Consider the following 19,865-nt stretch of genomic DNA (forward strand, 5'->3'; position numbering starts at 1 on the left):
AGGTCCAATAGAAGATAAATTTAAAACATTTTTCCAGAATACTGATGTCAACCTGTATATTCAGAATACTGACATCAATTTGCATAATTATCAAGAGAGAGCTTCCTCACACTTCCTTTTTTTTTTTTTTTAGTGAGGCAGTTGGGGTTAAGTGACTTGCCCAGGGTCACACAGCTAGTAAGTGTTAAGTGTCTGAGGCCGGATGTGAACTCAGGTCCTCCTGACTCCAGGGCCGGTGCTCTATCCACTGCGCCATCTAGCTGCCCCTCTCATACTTCTAATACAAATTAAAACTATTATTTAGAAGTTTGAAATATACGTCCTAAGATATCTGGCAGCACATTTTTCTAGAAATATTTCTTACATCTAGTGGCAGCTTCAATATTTTCCTCATTTATATGTTTATTCTCAACATAATAAAGTTGTATGTAGCAGTAACTTCTACAATAGGGGTAGAGGCAAGAAGAATGAGACAAAAAGAATAACTTGGTCTACAGAAATGTCTAAGCAAAATTGATTTATGTACAAATTAAATGAGTTTTTCATTAAGATACAAAAATCATTTTGGAATAGGATAAAAAAGTGTCTCTGTAACTCCATTTTACACAATACGACAAGTAAGGGACTAGAATGGTGTTTCTTTGTTAACTGATGAATACTTTGAAGACCAGCATCACAGGAAATTCAGTCTCTTGACATTACAATCGAGGGGCTCCATAATCATCTGGCATTCTCTCGATGTTATACCTATTTACAATAAAGAATTAAAACACTGTTCAGAAAGCTTGATAAACCTATTCAGTTGCCTTTATTTTGTTTCTTATTAACGAACTGCTAGTCTCTCCTTGGCTTTGCAGCAAGCAACATAGAAGTGTGTGAAATGGATCTTAAAATCTAGAATGATTCAAACATGAAAATACTGAAGAGCCAGAAGAACATTGTACACAACAACTGCAACATTGTGTGATGATCAACTATGATTGACTTAGCTCTTCTCAGCAGTGCAGTGATCCAAGACAATTCTTAAAAGACTCATGATGGAAAATTCTATCCACATCTAGAGAAAGAACTGATGGAGTCTGAATGCAGAGCAAAGCATACTATTTTCACTTTACTTTTTTTTCTCTTCCATGTTTTCCTTCTGTTCTGTTCCTTTTTTTACAACATCACTAACATGGAAATACATTTAATGTGATTGCACATATATAACCTCTATCAAATTGCTTACTGTCTTGGGGGAAGGGAGAAAATTTAGGACTCAAAATTAAAAAAAATGAATGTCAGGGGGCAGGCTGGTGGTGCAGTGGATAAAGCACTGGCTCTGGATTCAGGAGGACCTGAGTTCAAATCCAGCCTCAGACACTTGATACTTACTAGCTGTATGACCCATGGCAAGTCACTTAACCCTCACTGCCCCAGGGGGTGGGGGTGGGGGAAGAATGTCAAAAATTGTCTTTACATGTAATTGGAAAAAAATAATATTAAAAAAGAGAAAGCAATGCTGAGAAATTTGTAGAACAGTGTACTAACTTTGTTTAGGCAGAGAGTCAGCTGTGTGGAAAAACATGAAAAAAAATTCAGATCTGGGGATGGACTTAAAAAATTCTGAAAAAGTAAAGGCAGCTCTTTTATAAGCCTTTACTTAATCAGGGTTCAAGAGGTCAGAGAGATTTCTGACACATTTAGGTCTTAGACTTGGATCCTGATTGAAGTGATTTCCGTGTCTACAAAAAGTACCCCACCTCCCTCCACCACTTTCTTGTATTTCTTTACCATCCACCTCAATTCCTAACATTTTCTTTTGTCCTTTTCCCTGCTGGTTCATCTTTTTTTTTTTCTCCTAATATTTAACTATTTAAATATCTGACATAGAGCAAAATGTAGGGTCTTGCATCTCGGCCTCATCTTTAAATGAGAAAACATACCTGAAAAAGCATAAAAATGATGACTACTTTTTTTTTTTTTTGCAGGGCAATGGGGGTTAAGTGACTTGCCCAGGGTCACACAGCTAGTAAGTGTCAAGTGTCTGAGGCCACATTTGAACTCAGGTCCTCCTGAATCCAGGGCCAGTGCTTAATCCACTGCGCCACCTAGCCACCCCCGATGACTACTTTTAAAGTAACCTGAATGACAACTTTCATATTCTGACATGTCTCACCTATGGTTAGAAATGTACATGATGGGAACTCCAGGGATCTTCCGGATTCTTCTCTTAAGGTCTCGATCAACTGTAGCCACAATGTAACACTTGTGCTAGAAGAGAGAAGGGCTGAGATTACCTAGAATATACACAGACCAGTGATACTGTCCAGCTTACATAGCATAATACTAAGGAGAAAGGCTACCAAAACAATATCATGTATAAAATAAGCATATTTCTGGATGAAAGAATTAATCCCTCTTCATGAGACTAATAACAGTGACTACTGTCTATTTCTCCTTTTTTTCCTGGGAAGAAATATTCCCCCTTGCTTATGAATAGGTTCCACAGGATTTCCCCCAGGATTTGTGGATGTTTTCTGGCTATATGCAGAATATAGTCCACCAATTATTAAACAACTTTTTCTAGGCTAACCATAAAGTAGACCCTTCAAAATGGATACCTGAGTGACCCTCTGGACTAAGCAATCATCTGCATATGTTCCTTTGTGCGAGCATGGCAATCGTTCAAATCTTGGATCCTTGGCAATCCTGTAGGGATATAAAAGCTGAATTCAAAGATATGTCTGGGAAATGTGGTTACTACAATTTTTCAAGCAATGGATTTGCAACAGAATTCATAAGGAGATATTAATGGCAGCATTTCTTTATATAGTTCAGTTCTGTCAATGACCTAAATAAAGGCATAGATGACAATCCTGTTAAGAACAGGCTAGACTATGCCATTCTGGAAAGCAGTCTGGAAATATGCCAAAACGTTACTAAATTGTGCATATCCCTTGATCCAGTGAGACCACCAGTAAACTTATACCTGAAAGGTATAAAATAAGCAGGCAAAAGACCTACCTAAATATGCAAAATATTCATAGCATCACTTTTTATTGCAGGGAGGAACTGAAAACAAAGGGTGGGATGATTTTCCTTAAATTGAACTTAAGGTTGGAATTCTGTTGACTGAAATTCTATTAAGTCGGGGGTTCCTATACAGTAATATTTAAGAGAACAGGAAACTTAAAATGTCACCTCTGAAAATGGAGATAAAGCTTTAAAAGTTGTATGGATAAATTAACCAAAAAATCCTAGCTTATGAGTGTTAGAGATTTGAATTCTCAACTGTAACTCTAGAGGTAATTAGCTTTACATGAACTTTAAATTAATAAGATGAGAAAATTTAGGACAGTAAATAAATGAAATAGGACCAAAGGAATCCCCAGTATGTCCCTACCTCAGGGCTACTCGGTACTTCTGTCCCAGTTTTTCAATTTCAGCCATTACACAGTCAGTTATGCAGGGAATGCCTATATGTAATTAAAAAAAAAAAAAGATATATTCTAAGAGACAAAAATAACCCTACTTTCAGATGATAGTGTGGCTTATTTAGAAAACCCCGAGAGAACTGGCAAAGAAGCTAAGTGAGATGATTAACGATTTTAGTAAAGCATCAGGTCATAAAATACATGCACTGAAATAATCAGCATTAACACTATTTACCATTAGCCAGTGTCAATACAATAAAAATGTTAAAACTACCTTGTAAGTTTCACACTAGAATAAACTACCAAAGGGTTACTTTATGGAATTAGAAAAAATAAGAAGAAAATTCATTTAGAGCAAGAGTTCTTAATCTTTATTGTGCCATGGACCTCTTTGGCAGGTTGGTGAAACCTATGGATTCCTGCTCAGGAACTAATAGTACCTCACAGGTAGTAATGTTTTTAAAAGCATAAAGTGCATAGTAGTACAAAAGAAATCAATTATATTTAAATGAAATTATCAAAATGTTAAAGAAACAAGTTCACAGACTCTAGGTTAAGAAGAACAAAGATCTAAAATCGCAGGCCAACAACTATAATGTAAAACAATAATCATTAGAACTTGGTACTGGAGAAAAAAGAGAAAAGTAGATCAACTGACTAGACAAATCAAATCTAGAAGTAATCAAATACGGTAGTCCAATATTCGATAACCCAGTAACGCAAACTACTTGGGAAAGAACTCCTAATTCAACAAAACCTGGGAAGGCAGGAAAAACGTTTTGGCAAAAATTACATTTAGAACTGCACCTTGTGCCATACACCACAATAAACTCCAAATACAAAATAGATGATATAAGTGTAAAAGGGCATTATCTTAACAAAATAGGGGTGGCAGGTGGCACCTTTCAAATCCATGTTTACAATTCTTTTAAAAAAATGTTATTTTACTGACTTTTTTTTGTTTTTATATTATCTTTTCTTCTGAATATATTCCTTTTCCTTCCCCTACCCTTTTAGCAAAAAAAAAAAAAAGGGGGGGGAGAAGAGAAGCAATTCATCAAAATTAACACATCATAGAGCACAAGTATACTGTTTCATGTTAGAATTCTTAACCAAACAAGGGGAATAGAGGTTATCATAAAACACAAAATACTTTCAACTTAAACAAACTTAAAACAAAATTTACACAAGCAAAATAAATATGGCTAGAACATGAAAAACCATCAAGTCAGAAAAATAACTATCAAATATCTGATAAAAATCTGATATCCAAGCTTTATCAAGATATATATAAGAAAGTGGGGGGGGGGCAGCTAGATGGCGCAGTGGTTAAAGCACCGGCCCTGGATTCAGGAGTACCTGAGTTCAAATCCGGCCTCAGACACTTGACACTTACTAGCTGTGTGACTCTGGGCAAGTCACTTAACCCCCATTGCCTAAAAAAAAAAAAAAAAAAAAAAAAAAAAAAAAAAGTAGGGGCAGCTAGGTGGAGCAGTGGATAAAGCACCGGCCTTGGATTCAGGAGGACTTGAGTTCAAATTCAGCCTCAGATACTTGACACTTGTTAGCTGTGTGACCCTGGGCAAGTCACTTAACCCCCATTCCCCCCCCCCAAAGATATATAAGAAAGTAGCATAAATATATAAGATAACGAGCTATTCTGAAAAGATAAGCATTCAAGGAATATGAATAATTAAAAAAAATTACAACTACTGAGAGATGAAAGAATGTTCCAAATCATTAACAATAAGAGAAATACAAATTAAAACAACTGACATATCTTACACTCCTCAAAGTGCAAAGATGATAAAAGACAGAAATAGTCAGTGCTGGAGGAGCTGAAGGAGGCTAGGCACACTAAGACACTGTTGGTGAGGCTGTAAAATGGTCTAACCATTCTGGAAGACAATTTGGAATTGTAGGAGAAAAGTTTCTGACCTGCTCCAATCTTCTGACATGACATCTTGTGACTGGGCATGTCTTATGATGATCAAAGACAGAAAAGGCTGAACTTATATGTACCAAAATATTAAAAGTAGTATTTTTGTAACGACAAAAACCCCAAACAAAGGAAAAAACACAAGTGGGTAGCTATTATTGAGGAAATGGTTTAGTAAATTGTGGCATATTAATCTAACCGTATAATGGTGCATAGTTAAATAATTTTGAGGAATGCAGAGAAACGCAGGAAGACCTGTAAGAACTGATATAGAGTAAAATGAGCAAGAACTAGAATATGGACAATTATAACAATAATGGAAATTAACCCCCGCCAAAAGCAGCTGAACTCTAATTAATTATAATAGTAATCTTAGTTCCAGAAAACAGATGAGGAAACAATCTCTCTCCTCTCAGTATAGGAAGGGAACTAGAGCTGTGCAATGTGGTGGATGTTGTCAAATTGTGAAAAGTGGTTGTTACATCAGACAGTTTTGCTTAACAGTTTTTGTCACGAGGCCGGAAATTATTATAGTATGAAAAAAATAAAGGTATTAAGAGAATTTTAAAAGAAGCACAACTATGGGAGGGTATAAAAATCACCCTCCATGGAATTATCCTGAAAGGTTAATGAGGAAACTGAAACTTCCCTATAGTTATCCATTTAATTTATTCTATCAATAATTTCTATACTTCAGTCCTTCATGAATGTTCATGATTTCGTCAGTATGGATATACCCTCTACTGACACAGACAGCAACACCTCTACACTGTAGCAAAGCATTTCACTTCATTTCTGTGACAAAAAACAAAAACAAAAACAAAACAACTTCCTGCTAGTGAAACATTCTGGTGATAACTCAGGACCTAGGTAGGGTCTATACTCGCAGCAAGTTCAACTTGGTAGGCCCTACAGAGCTTATGCTCCACAAAAACCCAAGGTCATTTTTATGATGACAACATTACCAATAAAAACTTATGCACAAAAATTTCATAGGTCTTCTCCATGACATGTTTGAATGGAAAATATAGGCAAAACACAGGAAGAGTATGGCTCACGTTTCAGACTGATATTTACAAAATATTCAAAGACCCAGAGGAAGACCTTCAAGCATAAGGTAGATCCTATATGAAGGATTTATGAAATGACAGCATCAATCACATATTGATAAAGCACAGCTGGGTTGCAATCAGTACTGGTGGGAAGATGGATCCAATGAAGCACATGATATATGGATCAATAAACATTTATTATATGAATAGTATAAAATATGAAATGAGGTCCATTCCTCATTGAAAAGAAAAGAGAACTGACTATGGTATACTGAAAATTCAATGATTTCCAAATTAGAAAGCTCAACAGAATTGATAAAATATTATACATTGATACTTGATACACTAGAGGCACTAAGAAATTCTGGAGCAACTTCTGGAAAAAGAATTTATATCCTGATACTTCTGGCTTAAGTGCTTTTAATATATTCCAATTCCTTGAAAATTGAGAGGTGCTATAGTAACTAAATAAATATAGCTAAAAGCTCTTAGGTTAATGAGAACTCCTTATTTCACAACTATTTTAAGTAAATGGACCTTAACATATTTTAAGGTCCAGACTGTTTCATTTTTTTCTTTGTATTCCCAGCACCTGGTACATAGCGTTTTAGTAAGTGCTTACTGATTAATTTGTTATAGAAAAAGTGTTATTCCAAGGATAATACTCACATTTGGCATACAGACAATCCATCATTGACTGTACTAAGTCCAACTTGGCTTTGATGGAGAAGTTGATAAAGTTGGTATCAACCAAGATGTAGTAAGGGGGTCCCAACTGTGTGTTATATTGGAAGAACAAGCAGGATGGGTGCTGAGGACTAAAGACAAGAGTAAAAATTAATTTAAAATGATTTTTACTCAGTACCGACAACATACTTGACAAAAACTAAAGTCTTTTGAAACATATTCTGGGAAGAATGCTGCACATTATCTAAGTGAAAGGGACTCTAAGGCTTACCTTCTTTTACCTATTCTTCCTATAAAGAGAAAGACTTAGTGTACTTTGTTTTGTTGGGCAACAGGGGTTAAGTGACTTGCCCAGGGTCACACAGCTAGTAAGTGTCAAGTGTCTGAGGGCGGATTTGAATTCAGGTCCTATTTAATCCAGGGCTGGTGTTTTATCCACTGCACCACCTAGCTGCCCCCAAAGAGAAAGACTTTGGACAGCAAATGGAATGCTGAGCAATGATGAGGATGGAGAGGTGGTCTGAGGGCTAAGGTTGTGAAGGGCTTTAAATTAAGAGCTTATATTGGATCCTAGATGCTACAGGGAGACACAAAGGCAAACCTGCATTTTGATAAAATCACTTTGGCTGCTGTGAGGGGGTTTGGACCAGAATGGGACAAGACTTGAGGCAGGGAGACCAAGGAAGAGATTATTGCCACAGGAAACAGGTTGATGAGGGCCTGAACTAGAGTAGTGGCCATGTGAGTATAGAGAAAGGGATGGATGCGGGACACATTTTAGTGGTAGAAATGACAAGATCTGGCAACTGATGGAATGTGTGGGGTGACTACATGAGTAAGGAGTCAAAGATAATGTTCAAGTTGATGCCTGGGTACAATAAGAAAAATAGGGAAGATGGGAAGTGGGGTGGGTTTTTTTTGGGATAGATAAGGAGTTCAGTTTTGAATATCCTGAGTTGGAGAAGCTTAAGGGACAGCTAGTTTAAAATACCCAATAAAGAACTGGAAGTAGAGGATCGGAGCTTAAAAGTGAGATTAGAATTGAAAATACATATATACATATACATAGATACACACACATATATGTATATACGGGAGTCATTTGTACAGAGATAACTAAACTCATGGGAACTACTAAGGTTATCAAGTTAAAGAGTATGGGGGGGGCAGTGAGGTGGCACAGTGGATAGAGCACCGGCCCTGGATTCAGGAGGACCTGAGTTCAAATATGAGCTCAGACACTTGACACTCACTAGCTGTGTGACCCTGGGCAAGTCACTTAACCCTCACTGCCCCGCAAAAAACAAAAAAACCCCCAAGAGTATATAGGGAAGAAGACCTAGTCTTGGTCAAGGTTTCTTAAACTTTTCCCACTTGTGACTCCTTTTCTCCTGGGAAATTTTTATGCAACCCTGGGTATATAGGTATATAAAATAGGTATACATAACTTTTTACTGTAGCCAAATTTTTTGTGACCCCCACATTCAGTTATGTGACCCTATATGGGATCATGACCCACAGTTTTAAGAAACTAGGGTCTTAGGTATACTGGGGGGGAGGGGGTATCAATGAATCAGCAAAGGAGACTGACATGTGGTCAGACAGGAGTGAAAAGAACAAAGAGAGAACAGCATTATAAGACCTCAGAGAGGAAAAGGGCAGTTAAGAATAGCAAATACAGTGGATAGAGCACCGGCCCTGGAGTCAGGAGTACCTGAGTTCAAATCCGGCCTCAGACACTTAACACTTACTAGTTGTGTGACCCTGGGCAAGTCACTTAACCCCAATTGCCTCACTAAAAAAAAAAAAATACAGCTGAGAAATCGAGAAAGATGAGGACTGGGAAAAGGCCATTAGATCTGGCAATTAAGAGATCACTAGTAACTTTGGAGCCAGCAGTTTCATTAGAAGCCACATTGCAAAAGATTAAGAGTAAGGAAAATTGGAGGCAACGGGTTATAGGCAGTGTTTTTCTAAGAGGTTGGCTATGAAAGGGAGCAAAGATATTTGCTTGACAGGATGGTACAGTTTAAGAGGATATTTGTAAAGATAGAGTGACTTGGATGTGTTTGTGAACATCAGGAATGGAACCAGTAGATGGTGGATGACTGAAGAGTAAGAAGGGAAAAGGGACAATTGTGGAGGAAATCTATTTGAAAAGATGGGAGAGGATGGGATGGATCAAGGTGACAGAAAGAAGGGTTGGCTTTGATGAAAGGGGTGATCAAGAAACCCCCCCCCCCTTAAAAAAAAAGGTACTTCCCCCCCAACCCCCGGGCAATGAAGGTTAAGTGACTTGCCCAGGGTCACACAGCTAGTAAGTGTCAAGTGTCTGAGGCTGGATTTGAACTCAGGTCCTCCTGACTCCAGGGCCAGTGCTTTATCTACTGCGCCACCTAGCTGCCCCTAGCCAAGACCCCTTTTCATAAGAAGTGGAATACAGGTGAGATTAAGAGATGGTGTTGAGGGTTTTCTGAAATACCAAGAAAGGGAGAAGAGGTAGCTTATGGCAAAAGGTCTCTATTTTTTCAATAAAGTATGAAGTGGCATCCTCAACAAAATCAACAGAGGAAGGGCGTGATGAAGGAGGCTTGAGGAGTCAAGGGAAAATCTGGAATAACCTCTGTCCTGAATGGGATATTGAACCAGTTAGTAACGAGTAAAAGGACTGTCTTGCTGAAGTGGGGGCCAAGTTGAGATTAGATAACATAAATTTGTAGTGGAACAGTCAGCTCAAATGCATGACTTTCTGCAGCTCTGTTCAGAAGGATGTGATCAGGAATAGAGAAAGTGGATGTTAAGTGTAATGCAGGATCAGGGTTTGGAAAAGGGTTTGAGTCAACAGGATTTGGGGCAAAGTAGGGTGTGAACTGGTTAAATGTAGTGTAGAGATTAAGATGGGGAAAAGTAAAGTTAGAGCAGAGGTGAAAGCCTGGGAGAATACTGAAGCATGAGGGGATAGGAGGTCCCAAGAAATTTAGGAAGGATATGGTATATAGAGAGATGGAATAAGAGATTATGATATAATAACGGAATTTTCAGAGTTTTTGATTGTTGAAGTAGTTGGAGAGATCAAGGGTGCGACCATCCCTATGTGTAGCTGAAGTGAAGTAAAAATGATTGGGGGATTGGGAAAATTGGGGTATGTGGGGACATCAACATAAATCTGAATGGACTGATGGTAGTAAAGGGAATCTGGAACTGGAAGCGAGGAGCAAAGACTATTCCAACTAACTCTTTTTTTTTTTTTTGGCTGGGCAATGAGGGTTAAGTGACTTGCCCAGGGTCACACAGCTAGTAAGTGTCAAGTGTCAGAGGCCAGATTTGAACTCAGGTCCTTCTGAATCCAGGGCCAATGCTTTATCCACTGCACCACCTAGCTGCCCCCCAACTAACTCTTAAGGGGAATATGAAGTACTGAAGTCCTCATTATAATAAGATGAAGAGGAAGTCTGTGGGTTAGGTACTGAACTCCCTGAGAAATGAGGAAGAATGTCTAGGGCAGTGGCAGATAATTGCTACTAAGATTTTTAACTGGGTCATAAATTTGGATGGGCTCAAGGTAGTAAGAGGGAAAGTCTGGAACTGGAAGTGAGGAACAAAGAGTATTCCAACTCATCCTCAAGGACCAGTATGTTTTTTTTGTTTGTTTTTTGGTGAGGCAACTGGGGTTAAGTGACTTGCCCAGGGTCACACAGCTAGTAAGTGTCAAGTGTCAGAGGCCAGATTTGAACTCAGGTCCTCCTGAATCCAGGGCCAGTGTTCTATCCACTGCCCCAAGGACCAGTACGTAAGACGAACATGAAAGAAAGTTCAGGAAGTGCTGGAGAGACTAGCTAGGAATGAACTATCATCTGGGAGAAGTCAGGTCTCTCAGTACAAGCAGATGGGAGGAATCCAAGAGGAAGAGGTTTAAAACAGAAATTTGTTAACTACAGACAGTAGTTCTAGAAGGCACAGTGGAAAGGGTAAAGGTGAACATGGGAAGATACCAAGGAGAACTTTGAATTCTCTTCAATACTTACACTTCTCTTTCTTTGAGAGCACTGGGATCTTTCTTCTCTTTCTTTTTTGGTTTTAATCGATCTTTTTCTTTTCTAATAAAATAAAAAATAAATTCAGGAATAACATAAAATTTTAAAAATCCTTATTCAATAAATATAAGTATAGCCGACTCTTACTTTCATTAATGGATAAGAATAACAATTTAGGTAATCTAACCTTATTTGTCTTATGCTATTAGTAAAAGCAGTTCCCTGAAGGCTGAAGTGAGAGCTGTCCTAACAACATACTAGATGTTAAGAGATTATCCTAAGGAGATATCTTAATATACTGAGATTAAAAACATGTAGAATTTTAAATTCACACCTGGTTAAACAAAAAGTAGTTGTAGCTCACAAAGAAATAGATAATTTTATTTCTCACAGTCAACAACTTCTTTATCACAGATTAAAATTTATATCCAGGTGAAGAATAATCACACACTTGCCCAAACTTTACAAGAATAAATGGGTTAGAGTTAGTGTTGGCTGATGAATGCAGGAATAGAAAAGAAAAAGCCCTTAACACTGTCAGTGGTATATTTTGGATCTCCACAGTTCTTTTTTATCTAAACATATGATATTTTTAGTTCACAGATAAATAAGCAGAAAGTGGACGAGCCAACATTCTCCAAATAAGAATAAATGTGTTGAGTTAGTATGGTCTATGAACGCAACAAAAAGGAAAAGTTCTCCCTTAATACTGTCAATTGCACACTTTCCAGAAGAGCATGCTATTCCTAGAGCATAATAATTTAATACAACATGCACTATTCAGATCACCCAGCCTCTTCTTCTCCCAGGCTGGCTTAATGTAAGCTACGGCCCTCCCCAGCTTCCCTTTCCATTCTCTCCCCATTTGTCTCAACTGTTTTTCTTCCCATGCTTGCTTTAAAATGTTTTGTGATTGATACATGGAAACATCTTACAAAATGCTTTTTGGCAACAGTACCAAAATAAATTGCTGGCCCAGTGTAAGCAAAAGTCCTTGAACCCAGATAGGTCTTCTAGACTCTGAGGCTGAGTCTTCTACTTAGCCATACTGCCTCTCTGTAATATGATAAATGTTCCAAAATTGTGCTGAGTCGAGTAACTGAAATGAAACTACAACAATGTTAAAAGTTAATTTTTTTTGAATGAATTACAACCAAATATTTGAGATCAGCTGTATGACGAGCAATCCTACATAGAATAATTCTTAAGAGAAGATTTTTTAAATTAAAGTTTACTTTCTGATGCAGATTTCGTCTTCCCCCTTCCCCTAAATTCAGAGGAAGTTTCTTTGAATTTAAGTCATATTTCAAAACAAGCAACACGTAACCATGTATCTGGGGACAAAATTTCTGCAAGCAAATTACGACTCTCCTCTATTAGCATCTACTTTAGGATCGTAGCTGATTCGGGCCACTCACAATCTCTCATCTCGTAAACTAAGCATTCGCTTCATGGTCGCGTATTTCCTCGTTTTCTTTTGTTTCCCCTGAAAATAACAGACACCTCTGAGTTAAAATCCATCGCTCTGTGCCGATATTCTCCCCGGATGGCCTTCACCCAAATACTCTGAGTCTACCCGAGGCTCCCCCCTCGCTCCTGCCACAGCTCTCCCCGGCTCCCAGCTGACAAGCCCGGCGCAAAGTCGACGAGAAAGAAGGACATCTTCGGAGCCCGGCTCGAGAATTCCACCGTCAAGGGGTCCCCCCGCCCCAGCCGACTTATTTATTTTCTGGTGAGGAAAAGTCCAGTACTCCCCAAACCCTTCCCTTCCTCGTTTCTCACCATCTTAAGAGACGCCTTTCCACTCCGTGTTCTGAAGAGGGGCGCACACCTTCTACGTCACTCTTAGACTTCCGGCAACACGAAACCCCGGAACCGGAAGTGCTGTCCCTTCGTCTGTAAACGGAAGAGCTTCTCACGCCGGACCGGGACCGGGACCGGGACCCGGGACCGAGGTCTCGGGCTGGGTTGGCGGCGGGTCCGGGGACTCGGTGCTGACACCACCCTAACTAAGGTAGCGGGGCGGGAACCTTGTGTCGCTGCAGTCCCCGCTCTGGGTAACGTGGCTTTTGTACGACTGGGAACCCCTTCCAGCTCCCGGCTGAGTCCAGGGTTCCCTAACGAGCCTGGGGTCGAGAGGAGGTTGGCCCGATGGCACCTGCAGATCGGGACCCTGAAAAATGCCCTTTGCCCCACAGGCCGAAGCCGCCTTACTTACCCTAGGATGCAGGACTTGGGTAGATTGATTCATTCACCCATTCATATGTGTTTGTTTTATTTTGTGGGACATTCACCCATTCATTAAACAGAGGACTGCCTTGCATTCTGTAAGGTGCTGTCCCATGAAGGGGAATCAGGGCTTAGGTGTGTACCCTGTACAGTACAGCCTTCGTATTTCAGCCAGACAGTTGTGGAAGTTGTTGGGGGAGGGCCTTGGTGGTGCCTAAAATAAAATAGACACAGATTAGAAAAACAGCTTTATAGCTTTTGCCTTTGAGAGAGACATCTTATGTGAGTGCATCTGTATTCTATACTCACATGCTGCAAATAATTTGGACTTTTAGCTTTCTGTTGGATTCTTTGAAGCTAATGGCATTTCAATTATTGTGTATGTGTATATGTACGTGCCTATACACACACGTACATGTGTACAAATGTACATATGTACAAATGTACATATGTACACATAGCCAGCAATCCTGTAAGCATATTCCTATATATAGCTAGTGTATGTTTGTTTACATAGGGACGTGTGTACATGTGTGTATATACCTCGTATTCTATATGCATATATCCTATATATAGCCAGTATATGTATACATATGTGTATGTGTGTGCATGTAGCTAGCATTCTATGTTTATATATCCTATATATAGCTAGCTTGTATAGGTATATATACACATGTGTATATATATAGTTAGCATCCTGTGTTTGTGTGTATATACTTATACATTTGTGTAAGTGAATGTATACACGTGTATATATACACATACATATGACATGACATACACAACAATATCTAAACTGGTGGGAACTACCCCAAAATGATGAGATTGATTGAAAAAAATGATTAAATATTATGGGTGTAAAAAGCTCAGACGTGTTGATGCATATATGATTTTGGTATAGTTAATTATTCTGGAACAGTAGTTCCAGACTTAATTCAATCTAGTCATTGTAGGAAATTTGTATAGTGATTTTCTGCTATAAAGTACACTATGTGCATTTCTCATAAGAGATACTTTCAAAAAAGAAAAGGTTTTTGAATAAATAAGTGATCTGATTTGGTCATCACAGCTTTATTAGGTAAGTAGTGTCTGCATTATTCCTATTTTACAAATAAGGAAATGGAGACTGACTTGAGGGAGGTCAGACAGTTTGTCAGTGCAGGGGTCTGCACTAAAGCTCAGGTCTTTTAAGTCCAGTGCTCTTTCCACTGTGCTGTCCTGCGCTGCATTTTTCTCCATTGTATTTACAAATTTTTGGAGGGCATTGTTATTATATCTGATTCCCTTAATTAGCATAAATGATTTAAGGTTGAAATAATTCCATTATCAAAGCATCCCTAGGTGTTGGCTCCTGCTTAATTCTGGCAGATGGAAAGCCAGAAGATAGCTCTTTACCTTTTAAACCATGTGTAAAAGCCACAGATGGGGCTTTGGCAGATAATAGTTTTTTGGTTTTTATTTCTATTTTGAAGTAGTGGAGCTTCTGACTGGTAAATGAGGTTTTTAGCGAAATCTTTTGGCCTTTTGTATTGTGGTAATCTAAGCACTCATGAACATTTCATTTAATTATTTGTTTTAGAATTTTATCAATAATCTGTGTCAAGGTCAGTAACCTTCAGTTTGACGAATGCAGCTTCTTCAAAAACACCAATCTGTCAGGACTCAGAATCTTGGTCCAGTTCATTAGAAATTGCATTGAAATCAGATTAGGACCAAAAAAAAAAATCTTGCTTCAGAGTTTTTGTCCTGAAATTTAGAATTCCTGGAGAATTCTAAAAGTATAGTTGGTCAGCATGCATCTTTTATGCATATTTTTTTTTCTTTCTCAGAAGTTTCCTATTTGCTTTTACTTGATAGAGAAATTTCTGGCAATGAGTGAACCATAGTAACCAGGTCATGACTCATTCTTTGAAAAACATTTGTTTTTCTCTATTGAGACCTGATTCTGTTGCCATGCTGGAGTGGCACACATAGAGGCTGTATGCTATATGCTTTGGAGAAGGGTTGTGTTGTTTTGGGTGAGGTAGGATCAAAAACTGATTAGACTTCTTTGCATGCAGATGAATAGAAGAAATAACTTAATGCTGTTCAGAATTTATGAGAAAAAGATATATAGTGCTATTTACAGTCCTAAAGAGAGAATTCCTATACACATTTGACCAATAGTCTGAAATCACTGAAACTCAGACTTGACTGCATCCAATAATTGGACTAAATTAAACTAGGACTAATTTGAGCTTTATTGAAGTCATTAGTGGTTATCTTAGAAATTTTTTTATAGGTAAGAGAACTTTGTGTGGGCACTTCTTGAGATTTCAGAGCCAAAGAATTATAAGTGTAATCCTCCTGCTATAATTACCATGGAAATGAGCTGATTAATTCAAAGACATTTTTTCTGGAATGTCACCATTTTGTTCTTTTCCTTTTTAGTTGTAAGATTAATTTAGTGGCATGTGTCTGTTTTTTACTAGATTCAGTCGACAGATATTAGCGTGGATCAATGTTTTTTAGTTGTTTACCTACAGACATTAGCATGCTATATAATAAATGTTCTCTGAAATTCTTTATATTGAAATGGTTTATAGGAATGTTTGAGAGAATGGTTCTTTTTCATGTACATTTAAACAAGAAGCCCCAGACTAACTCTTGTTGCTTCTGTTTGAAGAAAGGATTTTGTCGATTTCTTGCTATTTTCTCCATATTTTTGTTTTTAACTGTCAGAGTTTTACAGTGCTGCTTTTTGAGTCAAAATCCATGTAACAAGGCACTGGTTTTTAAGTTAAAGTAGGGGTTTAAGAAAGACCATGTATGTAGTTAGTTCGTTTTAAAGGTATCAAATTTTAATTTAGATGCTGAATTTTGCCACTGAAGAGGTTATAGAAATGCTTCTAGAGACATTTATTCACACTGGTTTTCTTGATGTTTATTTGGTAATCAGTAACTATTTTTGGTTTTACATAGTGGAGCAATTGACAGCCACATCTTTCTGGATATTATTCAGATCAGAGTACTGTAATTTAAAAAATATTTATTGAACATCAACATGCTAGGTTAAATTTTATTACTTTATCAAGGATTCTTCTTTGTGAGGTAGCATATTCTTTTGCAATTTAAATGGTTTGGGCTATGAATTAGCTTAGGTTTAGGTTTCAGAGAGCTTTCTTTGATTCCCTATCTTAATAAAGAAACTAGATATAGAACTTGTAACTATTTACTTATAGTGATTTTCGGACTTTTGAAATAGAACCTTTATGGTTTTTGTTTTGTTTTTTTTAGTGAGGCAATTGGGGTTGTGATTTGCCCAGGGTCACACAGCTAGTAAGTGTTAAGTGTCAAGTGTCTGGGGTCGGATTTGAACTCAGGAACTCCTGAATCCAGGGCCGGTGCTTTATCCACTGCGCCACCTAGTTGCCCCCTTTATGGTTTTTTAATATGAAAATTTGAATACCTGTTACATGCAGTTTTTAAAAGTATTTGTTAAATTTAAGATACAAGTTAAATTCCCAAACTCCCTGCTTGTTTGTGTTCTGTTCTGAACTTTTCTGCTCACTTCCATGTATTTTTTAGTGTTTCATTGATTTTTTCTCCTTTTTTTGAATCATTCTCATTCATTAACTTCTCTTCAAATAGAAGCCTTCTTTCATAGCCAATTGTTGTTCATTCGTATCTGACTCTTTGTGACCCTATACTTTTCATGGGGTTTTCTTGGCAAAGTAGTTATTTGCGATTTCCTTCTCCAGTGGATTGAGGCAAACAGAGGTGAACTGACTTGCCCTGGGTCACACAGCTAGTAAGTATTTGAGGCCGGATTTGAACTCAGGTTATCCTGACTACAGGCCTGGTGCTCTATCCACTAATCCATCCAGCTGCCCCTAGTAGCTAATAAGTAGAGTCAAAACAAAACAAACACACACTTTGGCTACCTTTATAATGTATGTTCCTTTCTGCACCTCAAGTCTTACATCTCAATGAAGCAGTGGGAAACATGCTTCATCATCAATCTTCTGTATTCATGATTAGTCATTTATTAGTGACCTCTTTTTTGAGGGCATGGTGAGAGGTTTTAATCTATGATTTATTTAATCGCTGTAGGGAACTCCCTTTACCTATGAGGAATTAGCATTTGTTCTGCAGCTTTTTTAAAGAATTGCCTGAGGACTCTTAGAGGTTAAATGTCTTGCTCTGGGACTTGAACCCAAGTCTTTCTGTTTCTGAGTCAGGCTCTCTATTCTCTATAACCCATTGCCTCTTTTGCATAGGTTTTCAGACCTTAGGGCCCAGAGGGGACTGTCATTTGGTCAACAAATATTTGTTAAGTGCTTAACTCTGTGTCAGGCTTTGTGCTAGGTGCTGGGGATGTAACAGGCAAAAAAGGTTTCTACTCTCAAGGAGATTTTAATGGGGCACCAACATGCAAAAAACTAGGGAATACAACTATATACAGTATAAATAGAAGGCAATCTAAGAAGGAAGGCTTAAGGGGTGGGAGACCCAACTGGGAAGGCTTCACAAATCACATACATGTACTACTTTCCTAGTTGAACACAGTGGAAAACATAGTGAAAAAAACAAAAACTTTGCTCTATTTAATCAAAATGGTGACTTAAAAAAAAGAATGAGAAAAATTGTGCTTTAATTTGTTTTAAGTTCAGATTCATATGATAAAAGATTCTTTTATTCATGTGCCTGACTTAAGCAAGAACAATTTTGCAACCTTGAATACTTTATGGTGTTCCGGTTGTAAATTAAATTTGCCTCATCTTTTTTTGATCACAGAAATATAAATGTCAAAGTTGGAGGGAAACCCTCAGAGGTCATCTAATCCAACAAATCTTTGTTTGAAGTAGGAACACACTATCAAACCAACCAAGTGATCACTCATTCAGCTTCTAGGAGATCTCCTGAGATGGGAAACCCAACTCACTTACATTCTGTTTTGGGATAGCTCTAATTGCTAGGACGTTTCCTCTTATATTGAACTGAAATTTGCCCTCCCTCCCCATCTAACATGAACCCATTATCCTTATTTATGCTCCCTGGGGCCAAGCTAAATTAGCTTCTCTGTTTATGCACCTCTAAATTTGGAAGGCAGGTATCTTCTCCCTTTTCCCCCCAAGTCTTGGGCTTTTTGTTTTTGTTTTTGTGAGGCAACTGGAGTTGTGACGTGTCCAGGGTCACACAGCTAGTAAGTGTCAGGTGTCTGAGGTTGGATTTGAACTCAGGTCCTCCTGAATCCAGGGCCAGTGTTTTATCCACTGTGCCACCTAGCTGCCCCTCCCTCCAGGTCTTTATGCTAAACATTCATAGAACTTTCAGTCAGTCAGTCTTGGGCATGCCCCGTTCTCTGAATGTGTTTCAACTTTTCAGTGTTCCTGCCAAATTAATTTCCTTGGATTTCTGATCTGGTCAGGGGCTTTTTAATGCTAGATTATATTGGCTTTCTTGTCTGTGATGATACAGTTAACGTTTGTGATTCTTTCTACATGAACTATTGACTTCAGAGTTAGGAAGAATCTGGGTTCAAATCGTATTGCTAATATATCTTTATGATCTGGGCAATTAATTTAACTTCTCAGTGATTCAGGAAACTTTCTAAGACTTTCAAATCAGCTGTTGATCTGACTTGGTAGGGGAAGTTTCCTCACTTGCAGTAATCTAGAACAATGAAATCACAGCTTTGGGCCAAAAATATAATCCAATGTAGGTCTTCCCATTTTGTCCGCCATTTCTTGAATGCATTGCTAAAATCCAAATATACACTTGTTATGGCATTCCTTTAATCTATCCATGTAGTAGCCTATCCAGAAAGGAAATAAGATTAATGTGGCATGATTTGTTGGTTTGAAGTGATTACTACTCGCTTCTCCAAGTGCTCATAGACAATCCTTTTAATAATGTGGTTTAGTAATTTTGCCAGGAATTAACATCAAGCTCAATGACCTATAGTTTACAGCCTTCTCCAAGATTTTGAAAATAAGTATGTTTTCCTAGCTCCTATCATGAGGAACTTCTCTTGTTCTCCATGGTTTTTTAAAGATTACTCACTAAAGCACAGAAAGGTTCTCAGTATACTGGGTATAGTTTATTTGGGTGTAGTGACTTGAACTTGTTGAAGACAACTATTTTTTTTTTAACCATAAGCCCGCTTATCTGAGATTTCAGTTTCCTGTTAACCAATGCTTTCTTTCCCAATCTGAAGATCATTCTTTGTAGAGAAAAAGGAAAGAAGAATTTAGGTTATAATAATGATAACAACACATATAGTGCTTTAAGATTTTTCAGAGTGTTTCCTTTACAACTACCCATGAAATAGTTTTATAGAAGTTGTTTGTTGGGGCAGCTACATGGCGGAGTGGATAAAGCACCAGCCCCGGATTAAGTAGGACCTGAGTTCAAATCTGGCCTCAGACACTTGACACTTACTAGCTGTGTGACCCTGGGCAAGTCACTTAACGCCAATTGCCTCACTAAAAAAAAAAAAGAAAAAGAAAAGAAAAAAAAGAAGTTG

The 19,865-nt window shown here is 38.0% G+C and overlaps 2 protein-coding genes across 8 annotated transcripts in view; one reads left to right on the plus strand and one right to left on the minus strand.

The window, feature by feature from the left end:
* Positions 1-502: 502 nt before the first annotated feature.
* FCF1 (FCF1 rRNA-processing protein) lies at positions 503-13,001 on the minus strand. The gene is made up of 8 exons (XM_043983724.1): positions 12,911-13,001; positions 12,547-12,614; positions 11,120-11,191; positions 7,077-7,225; positions 3,386-3,458; positions 2,604-2,691; positions 2,159-2,253; positions 503-747 (listed from the first exon to the last, which is right to left on the minus strand). Exons 1-8 carry the CDS (start codon positions 12,911-12,913, stop codon positions 699-701), a joined length of 597 nt encoding a protein of 198 aa, XP_043839659.1. The 5' UTR covers positions 12,914-13,001; the 3' UTR covers positions 503-698.
* The window catches only part of AREL1 (apoptosis resistant E3 ubiquitin protein ligase 1), a 69,007-nt gene continuing 62,136 nt past the window's right edge, over positions 12,995-19,865 (plus strand). For 5 of the 7 annotated variants that reach the window (XR_006354782.1, XM_043983719.1, XM_043983717.1 and 2 more), the window contains exon 1: positions 12,995-13,142. The gene's annotated coding sequence lies outside the window, so the exon portion shown is untranslated. Of the gene's footprint in view, positions 13,186-13,237; positions 13,366-19,865 lie in introns of those variants that run through there. The other 2 variants (XM_043983720.1, XM_043983721.1) reach the window with 2 other exon arrangements.

Source organism: Dromiciops gliroides, chromosome 2 (genome assembly GCF_019393635.1).
Source record: "Dromiciops gliroides isolate mDroGli1 chromosome 2, mDroGli1.pri, whole genome shotgun sequence".
Taxonomy (NCBI): domain Eukaryota; kingdom Metazoa; phylum Chordata; class Mammalia; order Microbiotheria; family Microbiotheriidae; genus Dromiciops; species Dromiciops gliroides.

What these genes read in the sequence shown, in the direction of transcription:
- FCF1 (XM_043983724.1), bottom strand. An exon ending in AAGTACCGAGTAGCCCTGAG is followed by an intron (nt 2,692 to 3,385) that starts GTAGGGACATAC and finishes ATATCCCTACAG; the next exon opens with GATTGCCAAGGATCCAAGAT. An exon ending in TAGTCCAGAGGGTCACTCAG is followed by an intron (nt 2,254 to 2,603) that starts GTATCCATTTTG and finishes TCTCTCTTCTAG; the next exon opens with CACAAGTGTTACATTGTGGC.